At 38.5% G+C, this 13641-nt stretch overlaps 1 protein-coding gene across 1 annotated transcript; it reads right to left on the minus strand.

The window, feature by feature from the left end:
* Positions 1–5491: 5491 nt before the first annotated feature.
* Positions 5492–6533, minus strand: LOC137941430 (uncharacterized). The gene has a single exon (XM_068786836.1). It carries the CDS (start codon positions 6440–6442, stop codon positions 5813–5815), a length of 630 nt encoding a protein of 209 aa, XP_068642937.1. The 5' UTR covers positions 6443–6533; the 3' UTR covers positions 5492–5812.
* Between the last annotated feature and the right edge of the window lie 7108 nt (positions 6534–13641).

A 13641-nucleotide genomic window follows, 5' to 3' on the forward strand; every position in this document is an offset into this window, starting at 1 on the left:
ATAAGTTAGATTTTAGTGTCATATAGATTAATAATATAATTGCAAAGTAAAATAATATTATTAGTTTAATTAATTATTAAAATAAAAAATAAAAACTTTGATAGAGTGTATTTAGGTTAATACTTTTAAAGCCATTATAAAATAATTTATTTAAAAAATGTTTAATTATGAACTAAAAGGGAGAAGAAAAAGATGAACTAAGATAACGAGAGGGTTCCGCAAGACGACGAGAGGGTTTAGAGAGATGACGAGACAGTGAGCTGCGGACAGCAAGAGACGAGAAAGATGAGGGTTGGGAAGAGAGATGAGGATAGAAGGAACATTAAGAGAGAGGAAGACGCAGTCGAGTGAGCGAGTGAAAGTGAATGAACTGGGTTTAGGGTTGGAGTTCACTTTCACTCGTTTTACACTGGAGCAAGTCAAAGTGTCTAAACTAGTTAATTCATTTTCACTTTCCATCGTATGTGTGCACTGACACTTTTGGGTAAGTGAGAATGAAATCACTTTCACTTTCACTTTCCCTTAGGGTGCACTAAAAGCCCTAAATAACAGTGAGAGTAAAAGAGAATTACTTTTGTATTAGTGTACATAGTGAAAAATAGTGGAAAATAATTTTTTTAATAGTGGATAGTGAAAAGTATAATGGAAAGTACATAAAAAATTTATTAATAAAATATTATAATAGACTTAACTTTTATAAGATAATTTTTATTTATTTTTATTAATAAGTTAATATAGACTTTAACTTGTTTGAATTAATAAATAATTTAAAATAAATTAATATTATTTATATATTTAAATATTAAAAAATAAAATAATAAAACAAAATTTTCTTTTATAATATCCAAATGCTTAATCAAATTGTTTCTCTTAATATCTAAATTCTCACTCTTAAAATAAATATTAAAAAAAATAATTTAATGTAAATAAAAGAGGGTATTTGATTATACAAAATTAATTTTATAGATTTAATTTTATTAGATAGTTTTATTTATCTAAACTAAAATATATTTTTACTTGTTTTAAATTAATAAATAATTAAAATAAATTAAGATTATTTATTTAGTTAAATATATAAAAATAAAATAATTAAACAAATCCTTACTTTTATAATATCCAAATCTTAATCAAATTAGATCCTACTTGAGAAGTCAATAAGAGTATGGATACGTGAATAAAATGAAGCTATGAAAAGTTTTTGTTAACCATGGAATTCCGATCTTTCATTCGGAGACGCCATGATTCGCTCAACTCGTTTCCGAGTGCAGCACATCGGACTCAATCGTTCTGCAAGCATATGTCTTTGTCGTATCGTCAATGATATCGCACCTTCGAATTTCACTTTCAGAAATTGCGTGACGGACAATCGAGTCTGGAGTCGGCTCGTCAGGGCGACCTCTTTCTTCTCTGCAATTATCGGCTCATTCACTAACGCCATGGATGCCAGCTTCAAATCTCGTTCACTGCTCAGTTACAGTTATTTTGAATTCTTTCATTCAGAGTCCTCTCGAGCCACAGAAGAATTGAATACTGCGCTTTCAGCTCTTACACACAGGGTCTGTCGCAAATTCATTCGACCGACAGCACTGCAACTTTGATTGATGGAATATGTTTCAGTGTGCGCCTTATCTTATTATCGACATGCTCGTATTCTGGAGCCCACAGGTTGGAGATGGCGGCACAGAAGCTCGTTGCCGCAGTTTGTCATCAAGTTAGCGTACATCGAACTTGGGATTCATTTGGATAAGGTCGATGACATTGGAAGGATATTTCTCTCTCTACCAGTTGCGGACGAGGATACCCTTCCTTTTTTCGTCTGATTTCATCACGGAGTAACTGCTATATGTTTTCGATTTCCATTTTTTTTGTTTTTCGCCACCGTTGCTGAGAGGGACTCTGCTAAGAAAAAGCAATCCAGACAAAGAGAAAAGTGTCTGTGCATGGGAAACCCATAAATTAGGGTTTGAGATAGGAGAAAAGGAACAGAGAGGGAGGAAAGAGATACGGATAAATGGAAAAGAGGGGATTTTGGGTTCCTCATTGGTTTTGCATTGATTTCTCCTGTACGGTGAAAGCTCCCCGTAGCTGAGATGAAGGTAGTGAACAAAAGAACTAACGATTTTTAAATATAAAATATTTCAGATACTTCACCGTAACAATTTTTAAATATAAAATATTTCAGATACTTCACCTTCAAAAATATCTCAAGTTATAAAACATCAAACCTAAAATGAAGATTTCAAGTACAATTGAAAAACATTTCTTGAATATGTACCCACAAGGAAGAAACAACGAGAAAACTCGAGTTCAAGCGTCATAAACAAGCATCTAAACTCAATCAATTTTGTACAAGAGTATTCCAAACTCCTATTCCTTGAGTATTTGTAAAATCAGAATTTTAGAATATAAATTGTATATAGACATATTTAGAATCATCATATACATCATTTAGAAACATGTTAAAGTACTTAAAGAAAAAATTTCATGCTTTATAAAGTCTACATTTTTAATCTAGTATTGTAACGATCGATCCGTCGTTGATAAGGGTCAATCATCCAAAAGTGTGTAGGCTAGAAATACAAAGCACGATCAATGACCAATCAAAGCTATCCAAGCAATAAAAAATTTCATGGAATGATCGATCATCCCTCCAGATTGTTCGATCAATCACAACCTTACTAATGAGGAACTTCAAACATGATCAATCAAAGAAAAATGCATTGATCGACATACTTGTATTGAACAACAAGAGTGAATCTCGATTGATTGATCAATCAAAGGCAATGATCAATAAACTTAAATTTTATGGACCAACGGTAACATATTGGACAATCAGTCCATTGATCAATAAGTCACTTGCTAGTAATCGATCAATCAACGGTCCAATTTTTTTTCAAACGGGCAAATAACGACTACTTTGAGTTGGAAAAACTATAAATACTCTACCATACTATGAGTAATAGAGTGAATGAATATTTATTGGCATATCTTTAAGCCACTTGCCAAAAGTATTTTAGAGAAAAAGAGAGAGAGAATCTTCCATTCATCTTTGCATACATAATAGTACAAGCTCTTTGATCTATTCACAACGTTGAACAAAGGAGGAGGCAACCTGAATCAATTAAGGAGAACCATCTCTCCAAGTAAGAGTGTAATTTTTCCCTTTCTTTTTTATGAAATTGTGAAAGGTTCATCTAGAACCTGTTAATCTAGATAGGAATGCTTAGCTAAAGCTAGAATCTAGTAGAAATCTCTTGGGGAGATTGGCTTGTGTTAAATCATATATTGAGCTACATGTGGCCAAAAAGAGCTGAAATTTCTTTTGTAGTTTTCAAGCTATTGGAGCGTAATAGTGAAATTTTCCATAACACGGGTTCACAGGTGGTGACTACCACTAGGGGAACATCAATAACAAAAAATTTATCTATCCTCTTGGTGTGCGCATGTTGTTATTTATTTTAAATTTATTTTATGCAAGATATTTTAATTACACACACAAGTTATTGTTAATTTGAATATCTGAATTCACCCCTTCTTGAGAAGCCACCTCAGCCAAAAAAAAATTGGTATTGAATTTGTAGTTATAGTTGAAGAAATTGTCCATAATGAAGAGTCATTCAAATTAATTGTCTTAGAAGAATTAAGTCAAAGGGTGCAAATCTACTAGATTCTCTTCCACTGTCTTGTGAGCATTTTGTAATAACTCTATTATAGGAGAAAGAGACATATACGGAGGAAATCATTAGGACTCTTTTGTCAAATAGGTTAAATAAATTAATATGTGAAACGATTTGAATACCAAAAGAAGGGGAAAGATGTTCACCAAGCTTTTAGGGCTTCAAAATTTGAAGATAAAACAGGTGTTCACTTCCTCTTCACCGGATAGGAATTATAGGGTTCCTCTTCAAAGATTGAATTCTAAGATTTAAAGTAAAGTTGATCAAATTATGAAAGTCTAGTGAAAAGTGAACCCAATTCAGCTTTAAAGCAACAAAGGGTTCGGCCAGTCTTCAAGAGGAGCAAATGCTCTGAAGTTCTCTCGAACAAGTTCTATCCGTAATCAGATAAGATACACCTTATGTTTCACATTACGAGGGATTTAATTCAAGTTGGTTTTACTCATGCCTAATTATTCCCCTCAAAATTCGTTTTTCTTCGTATTGAATGTTGTAATCACTTTTGTTTTTTTGTCATGCACATGGGTTTCCGTCACTTTTAAGCTTCTGGTACCGAACCCATTACAACTTAGGAAAAACTCCCGGCTGGTCCAACTAATCAAACCCTACCACCTTGAAGGCGACTAAGGCTGGTCTTAGCAAAACTAAAAAAAGATCCAACCAAGAGTCTGATTTGAATGGTTTTCCTCCGGCGCCTCTCCGACCCTGAAAACCTCTGTTCAAATTTTAGTTTTTTTAATGATACCAACTGCTTTATTGTTAGCTTTAATGGCTCTTCACTCTCTTTCCCGTTTCTCTGACAGTTGTGAGTTTGAAAGCAGTTACAGGTGGGCCTACACTGTAGTCTCCTTCCCGTGGTCATTAGAGATCATAACTGCTCTTTTTTTTTGGGCGGTGGCCGATTCGGTCCTTCTGGTTTGTTTTTCTAACCGCTCGCCACCTGATTTTCGGACGGTTGTCACCTTCTGTAAAATTTGTCTTCTTCTCCCCTTCTTGCTCTTTTTATCGTTCACAACTCTTATTCTTCTTCTCCTTTCTTGATCTTCAATTTCGGTTTGATTTTGGTTCCTCTATCATGTATCAACTAAAATTTAACTAATTTTTATGACAGATCTTTTTTTTAATGTTAAAATATATTTTTCATGCTCAGTTCCCAAATATCATTCTCCGAGTTCATGCCGCCGCTTGATTTTCGTCGTTCTTCAATCGCAGAAAGGTATATCCAGAACCAGTGCATTCTAAAACGCCATTGATTGATCAGTTCTAATCCTACTTCTCTTTCATACAGCTTCCCCCTCTTAATTTACTGTACCAAAATTGGGGTTTGGATCCTTTTCCACTTCACGGAAGATTTAATTCTGTAAGTTAAGTGACAACAACCTTCAGCAGCCACGCCGTCCACAGGGCAGTAGCCTGCAAACAAAAAAACGGAAGCAACAAACCAGAGTACCTTACCTTAAAAGAAAAAAATAGTAATGAGGTAAGTCACAAAACAATTCATAGATAACAATAATAATAAGTATAAAATCAAATCAAATACTTTACCTTCACGGAACACATCAAAGATTTACGGCATACGAATACGTACCAGACGACGACGACGAACGCACCACAGAACCAACGGAGAAGATGAACGCACCATCGCACCACCAACGGCAAACGTAACGGTACACCCAACGGAACGCATGAGTGACACACTGCAAATATGACGGGATTATGTACACGTTCACGGAAATGGTGCTGTGTTGCAAACATTCCAGATTTGTGAAGTTTTAGCCTTGCCAATTTTAGATTAATTATCCCTTTTAAACCACTTTGATCTGAAGAAACGAATTCAATATCTTAAGAATTCTCCTTCAACAGCCACTACTGGCTCCAAAAGATATGTACAAGAGGGGTTTCTGGTATCTGTGTCCGTCTTGAAAGCTGGAGGGTTCCTGTTTCGGTCTCCAAAGTACAAGAAAGAAAAGAATTTCTCTGGTGATCGGACGGTAAGTCTTTTCCGTCTCCTTTCAGATCTGACGCCTCGAGCCGGAATCCGACTTCTTCGGAGCAGCAAAACCGCTTACCGTGGAAAAAGCTATCAGACACAGAGATCCAAAATATGAAAACGAACCTGCACAAGATACTGACGTTCAGTCATCGGACTTGGACATCACGGACAGCCGACTGGGCCGTGGCTGGAACGCCGCTCTCCTCTTTTGCTGATGGGAAGAGGGGCGAATCAAGGCAGCAAGAGCTCTTTTAACCAAATCTCCTTCAACGGTACCGATCCGCACAAGGGAGTTGGTCATCGCCGATCGCCGGGCGTTAAGCCGATTAGAAGGCGAGTAGACCGCGTGACTACCGAAACCCTTGTGCAAGCTGCACCGAAACGAACCTGGATGCGTCGTCGGGGAGCACATACACGTTCTCTTCTGCGGAGCAGACAAAACCTTGGGCTGATTTTTTACAACCTGGCGCTCACGAGGAGACACAGCGAACGATCGGCCGGGAGAAGGGGCCCGATCGATGGAGAATCGCACGGAAGGGGCGGATGGCATAGGGCCACACAGATTGACTCGGGTCGGCGAGGCAGATCTGTGAAGGAAACGAGAAGAAGGAGAAGAAAAGGTTGCCGAGAAGCTGGCGGAAGAGGAGGCAAAGGCCGAAGATGAATGGGAATAGGAGGAGGAACAAAATTTTCCAGAAGGGGAAGTGGATCGTCGGAGTCCGTTGATAGGAAGTACTGGTCCACTGGATCTGCTTCTAGAAGAAGTCGCCATTGAGGTTGCTGATCCGAAGCAGAAGACGGCGACCGGGAAGAGAAGACAAGACTAGAGAAAGAAGGGTGAAGATTTCCCCCAAAGAGGGCTATCGGCTCTCTATTTTGGCAAACCTGGCTCGCCTCAAGCGTTTCATTTATAGGAGTAGGGAAATGGGAGGCTTGAAGGTTAACCTAACCAGACCGGAACCCTGGTTAAGAGCCCTCAGGATTAGGATCCAACGGCTCCTCCAGACAAGAAGCAGTGGGCGGGACTCCGACGTCTTCTACGACAGCTTTTGGGGCTCCCAAACATCCGCCACGTATGCCCTCCCAGTCCCCCCAAATGACACTTCTTTTTGCACAATTTACGAGATTGTCGCGGCTTGCGCTGAATTTACGCTTCCGTCTCCTCATGAATTACTAATGTAGCCTTCCTCTCTTCGCGTCCGTACGCAAAATTACCATAATACCATGTCAAAGGTTTGAATTTTCCCAACGTGGACCCGGCCTCAGAGCTAGCTTTATACTTTGAAGCGGAAGGGCAGTTATGGAATTTTCTCTGTCTTTCCTTTGACTCTCTCTCCCCTTGATACATAACTTGTTAGGGAGGGTTTCGGGTGGGGGAAGCGCCGGAGAGGAATCTTGCTTGCTAAGTGACAGCGGTCGCCTTGATTCCGTGTGGGTACTCCGTTAAAAGGAACGGCGGAGAGAAACGAGAAACGGCAGCCAACCGGCTGCGGACGACGACAAAGTCGTTGCAACCGAGCTGTCAAATTTCCCTTTCACTCCAATTTTCTCAGAAATTAGCTTCCCAAATCTCTCTCCCCGATTCCAAGCCAACAATATGCGCTCGCCGCTTAGCCATTATCTAATTCGCTTATTCTAATCCACGTCTCGATTTAAATCCCATTTTAAAAACCACCCAGACCGTAGAGAATACCGCCTTGGTCCTGCCGGACCACCTGGCCGGACACATGGAACATATTTACGTGACAGGTCACAGACTCTTACATATGTGTGACATATGTTTCCCCACGGAGTAGCCACGGACGACAAGGCCGAACCCTTTGGTCCGAGTTAGCGCATGTGATCGTGGACCCCCCTGAAATGTCGCTGCGTGATGGCTGATGGGTGGGACAAGGGATCGACGAGAATCCACGTCTTTCTGCAGCTGCGATTGCCTGGGTATTTTGGGACATTTTTTCAGAGGTTAGTCAAAACGTCCGTAGAAGGGAGCAAAGGCCATTTGTAGGCATTAATGAAAGCCTTTCTTGCTTAATTTTTTTATATGAAAAGACAGTAACAGAAGAAGGGTATCGAGTTTTTAAAACTAAAGAATGGTGGTTGTCATTTGCGAGCCAAATCTCACCAAATGGGTTTCTTCTTCCGTCATATAATTTGGTTAGGTAGCAGCGATTTGCTGCACTCAACCAACTTGTCGATTCCATAATATCTACTTATTATTAAAAAAGTAAGTCTCCGTGGAGACGATGATTTAGTGTTTAATGAAGGGTTTCAAATCCTTAAAACTGAGGAAGATAACTCGATAAGGTTTCTACTATGGTTGTCGCTCTCTCTCTCTCACTCTGTTTGCAGCTGTTGTGATTACAGGTAGCAGATGCTTAATCACCAAGAAAGAAGAGGATTTGGTGCTTCGGCAAGTTCATACGACCTGGGCAGAAGAAGCTTCTTCAGTCTCCATCAATACGAAGAAGTTCATTTATTTGTTCATATATTTGTTCTAAACAAGTCTTCTTTCTCGGCGTGGTTTCAGAAAGAAAAAAAAAAAACATTAATGGCGGTCGCTTCTGGGTAAGCCACTTGCTGCACCAAAATGGAACTTTCTTTCTCATATTGAACGCTAAATTGGTCTCCAGCGGAAGGGAGGAAACTGAAGATGAGTCAATCTGGTGTCCCTGTCTAGACCATTTCGTACGCAACTCAACTGCTCGGTCTTGTGTTTTAGCGGTGAACAATTAAGCCATGCGGAGAGGTTTAATGGGAGTCAAGAGAGGCAGCTACGCTAAGAATTCCGCACCAAGATGGATATTTTATCTATTATTTATATAATAAAAATATAAATATTTTAACCTAATTAAATATTTTATTAAATTTAATCAGTTATTCATTTAATAATTTGTAATCAGTTATTTAATAATAAATAACGTCTAATTTCCAAATTTTATTAAAATTTTACTACCCATTATGATTTTGGGAGAGATGTATGACACATATGATGTGCACAATACTGGGAAAAACCCGTTATATCTACTCTTTCGATAATATTCACATCATTATGAGTAATTCTTTAATACGGACTTGTTAGATACCGCATTTTAAAATAGAATCTATTAAATATTATATTTTCATATAAAAATTTATTATTTAAAACTAATGGACAATTAAGTTAACACACCATTAGTAAATATTTTAAAAAAATATAATTGATTACCTTTTTATTAGTTTTATTTATTTTATTTACAATTGTTGGAAAAAGGGTGTTATTGATATAATTAGTTTATATTTCTTGTCTCTTCTTCACTCTTACTAGGGTGAATAACATAATTATAATAATATTTTTATCAGTTATAAATAGAGTTTAAAGGGGAGGGTTTAGAATAAGTCCAGAACCCCATTCTTCCTCTTTCTTTTCTCTCCAACGTGTGTTTTTATTCTTTCTCCATGATATAATCCATAGAGTCCTGAAAATCAACATGGTATTAAAGCATTGATTTTCAGGACTCGTAGCTATGTGTTTTTACAATTCCAAACTTGTTATTGCTCGGTGGATGATTGACTTGCTAATGATATCTGGTTGGTTTATTTGTTGTCTTTGTTAGTTGCTACGTTGTTGTTAATGGTATCTTGCCTTTAATCATTTTCTAAATACCTAGTAACCTCTGTTATACCTACTTCTATCTCTTTACTCTAAGATTCTCTCTGTCTTCTAGTATTAATCGATTGATCACAATTTGTTAATTTTGCTTCCGCTTCATCATGGCCTGATGGTATTCTCTGATGATCATGCACTCTGTTACTACTAATCTCTCTCGGTCTCATGTAGATTGGTCAATTGGTTGGTCTGGTTGATAATCTTTTCAATGCTGATCACTATAGAAATGTAGAGTGCATCTCTATCTCTTGTTGCCTTCTGGTCATCGTTATGCATGAGAATTGCTCATATTGCCTTGGAGGGGTCAAACCGGACTGGAATTTTTTTATGGTTTTTGGTGAACCCAACTTGTGACCCCAGCAAAAACAACATCTCATCTGCTATGAAATTATTCATCTGTTGATCATACTTCCGCCTGGCTTCTCTCTTTCTTGCAGCTTGTATGGCTATTGTCATCATTAGAGATGTTATTGGTTCTTTCAGTATCTTCGTCCAGCTTGGCATTACTCTACTCTCAACATGATAGTTTGTTGTCATTACTGGAACTTGTTTGGCCTTCCTTTGATCACTTATCACTGTTGCTGCATTTCTGTCCAGAGACTTCAGATATCCCGAGCATAAGTTTCATAATTCACTATTATTTCCTGCACACTCGTCAATCTCGTTGGTGGGAATATTTGTTGCAATCCCTTAATTCTTGTTGATGTCTCGTGGTTGTCTCTGTTAATCACTCTGCCTCGTCTCCACTATCATCCTGCCCGAGACTCCGAGTAAATCTCTTTGCGTCATTCTTCAACTAGCTATCGTTATTGGAAGATACTGATTACTCACTGATCTACCGTATCTTCACTTTTTTCTATTATTGGAAAACTCTCTGTTGGCAAGCTGAAGTTATCTTGGCTAGTTGCTGGATTGATGACTTTTGAAAGACATAAACAAGTTAGAGTAAATGGCATACTTATAATTTATGTATCTTTTAATCTATAAGTAAAGGTTAAGGAGGAGGATTGATTATCTTCCACAACCCTTATTCTCTCACTTTCCCTTCCCTCTCTTTCTCTCTCTCTCTCTCTCTTCATTCCTCTCACCTTGTTTCTTCTCATCCTCTCTTTCTCTCTTCACTTCTACACTACATTCAAGGCTTTAATATTATGAAATCCTGAAATCAACATGGTATCAAAACAGAGATTTCATGATTTCAATTTGCTTCATTGCTGCTTGATTTGAAGAAAACCACCATATGTCGATTCAGAAAAGATAAGTTCTTTTTTTTTTTTTAAATTCTCTATGAAACAATAAGATTATTTCTTTGCATGCTAGTGTCTTATGCAAGAGTAATGTTGGTTTGCCAATTACAAAGATTCATCATCTATCATTGGTTTTCTATTGAAGGTTACCGTGTTTCTCTCCTTTTCGCTTTGTCTACTATAGGGACGGGAAGGAAACTGCGAGAAAGAGGTGAAGGGGATCATCTTATGGGAAAAATTACATTTCTGACAACTTATGACTGGGTAAACTGGAACCGAGTCAACTCGAACTCAAGTAAGCTTGACTCAGTCCACTTGCTCTCTGCCTTTCTTATACTGGTTCGAGTCCCGATTTCTATACTGATTCGTTCTGCAACTTGGCTATATTGGTCTGACACTGACTCAACTCGACTCAGTTGCTTGACTCACTTTGACTCGGTCCCTTGGCTCCGACTTGATTATTATCTTGGAATTTTGGCCGCTTAATACTCAATTCTAATTTATTACTTGGTGCATAACTTCCTTATTCACGGATAAACTCACTCTGGATTATTACGTTTAAGGACTTACATTATTTGGTACGTGTTATTTAGGCATTAGCCTATTTCTGTTGCTGCTATTGGGTCTCTTTGATTGAGACATTATTATTGAAGGACTTCTCAGTTGTTTGCCTTTAGTTCATTATTTGCGACTATTTCGTATTGGTTCATAAGTTGGAGATATGAATTTAGGAAAATAAAGCATATTACCCCCTTATTATTTGGCGGCCTTTCTCCTACCGTCCTTTATTTGACTCTCACTTATCCCTTTGGGCAACCCTTTTGAGAGTTGCGTCCCTTTTATATATGGGTGTTTTTAAATCCCTTGAGACTTTTTATTGGTACCCTTGGATTTTTTTATCACCGTCTTGCAAATAACATGCATTACCCACTTTAGTGATTATTATCACCATATTTGTTCAAAATCATTTGAGGTTCGTTTCGACTTATAACCCATTTTTACCATTTGGAAGCCTGTGCCTGGTGTTGTACTTATCCTTGGGACACCGTAATAGAAGAGATTATAACTAAACATATGTTATTTGTTTCAAATTGGGATCACTACCAGTACCTCCCAGCTTGAGAGGAAGTGTTGGAAGATATGATGTAATAGGATGTCATTAATGTAATTAGTTTATATTTTTTGTCTATTCTTGACTCTTACTAGGTTGAGGGTAAAATTATAATATTTTACTTTAATCAATTATAAATAGAGTTAAGGGGGAGGGTTTTGAATAAGTCCAAAATTCCATTCTTCCTCCTTTGCTCCTCAACGTGTGTTTTTTTTCTCTCTCCGTGATGTAATCCATGAGTCCTGAAAATAAACGACCATCTAATATTTATTTAATTAAAGTAGAGATAAAAGAACCTTTCCTAAAAAAAATTAATTCGTTGGTAAAGATCCCACCTCTTCGAGCAAGATTTAAAATTTGTGGGAAAAAATCCATTGCCCATGGAATTCAATTTCGTTGAGAAAACTACTTCTCCCAGCAATTTTTTTATTTTGCTGGGAGAGGTGGAAATTTTCCCGGTGAATATCTTGCAGATATTCCCGAAAGAGGGGAGTTTATTTGCTCAAGCCTGTATCTCAAAAGCTAACTTCATGAACGCCAAATTTGTCATGGAATGACGGGGTAGCGTAACTGATTATCAACAAACTTCGTCGTGACGCGTGACACGTAACAAGCCCCGATCGCATGAACTTGTAACTAATCCACAAGATTTTTATATTTCTTTACACTTCTACCCACACTGAACTGTGGAAGCTTGGAGCGCTTCCACCGTTGAACAGTTTTGTAAGACTAGCTGTCCGATTCTCGATGCCTCAGCTTTGGTAAAACCGAATGAAATCTTATCCAATCTCTTTCTTGAACCATAAAAAAGCCGTGAGAACGCTCGAGCCGAGAAGCTTTTTATACTTCTAATGCTCATACACGTGTTCTCACTACGAGATGCTTTTCAGTTAATCAGTTGAACAGCTGAGGTGTTGTGACTCATCACTCGTGTGGGAGAGAACGAATTCAATGGGTAACTGATTTGGATTAGCCGTGTTGTTCGACGAGAATCAAGATTCAAGCATCTGAAGGCTTTCTCATAGACTTAATGATAGTGAATCAGAAGAGAGAGAGAGAGAGGTATCATAGTTTGAGACTCCGAACTGTAAATTTAATCCATTCAAGATCTCAAATTTGTTCCAGAGAAAGAAAAAGGAAAAAGAAAAACATCCATTTTCTCCATTCTCTATGCAGATCTGAAAATTCAATATGTACATAACAACATCACTTCCATACTTCCTACATAAAGATCAGTATTATGTAATTCACCAAAATCGCGTACCGAATTCCTCTCCAAGAAAGGATTCAAGCGACTGTGACTCCGTGATCGTTGCTATTTCATGAGAAAGAATCTTGAAGGCTTCGGATGGAAATTCCTCCGCCTGCGAAGATTGTGGTTGGACGGTCTGATGTTCTGAAGAAGAATGGCCCTCAAAGACCTAAGCGACGATTCCAGCCGGTCTATAGAGGCCGCGCCGCCGTGGCTAGCAGCCCGATGACTCGAATTCCTACGCGCGTTTCTGTGCAGGCTGCATCTGAACGAGCCGGGATGAGTCGTAGGAGAGCACGAGCAGGTGCGCGAAGGAATCCGTGGCCTCGCTGGAAAAGAGGAGGAAGAAGACGAAGAGGCCATGGCTGTGTGCTTCGCTTCGAGCTTTCTGGTTTCTGTCTGATGCATGGAGTGGAGACAAGTGAGTATCCTTCGCCGTCGGGGGGGTTTTCTTATAACGGAAAATCCACATCGAAATTACTTCGGTATCCTAGTTTTCGTTAGGAAATTACCTGATTACTTGAGTTTCCTAGTTGAAGTTTGACGGCTGATGCTCGCCCGACCCATTGGATCAACGCTCATAAACAAATCCGGAAACAAACGAGAAGCCGCTCCCAGTGCAGCTAAGACCGTAAAGGCTGTCATCTGACGCGTGTACAGAAGGGCACTTTACTCGTTGCCTGGAATCTTCCAAAGCGGGTCCCACCGGTGATGG

Source organism: Aristolochia californica, unplaced genomic scaffold (assembly GCF_029961685.1).
Source record: "Aristolochia californica isolate CCGP_79_NKW_82.1479 unplaced genomic scaffold, dmAriCali1.0.hap1 SCAF_9, whole genome shotgun sequence".
In the NCBI taxonomy this organism is placed as follows: Eukaryota; Viridiplantae; Streptophyta; class Magnoliopsida; order Piperales; family Aristolochiaceae; genus Aristolochia; species Aristolochia californica.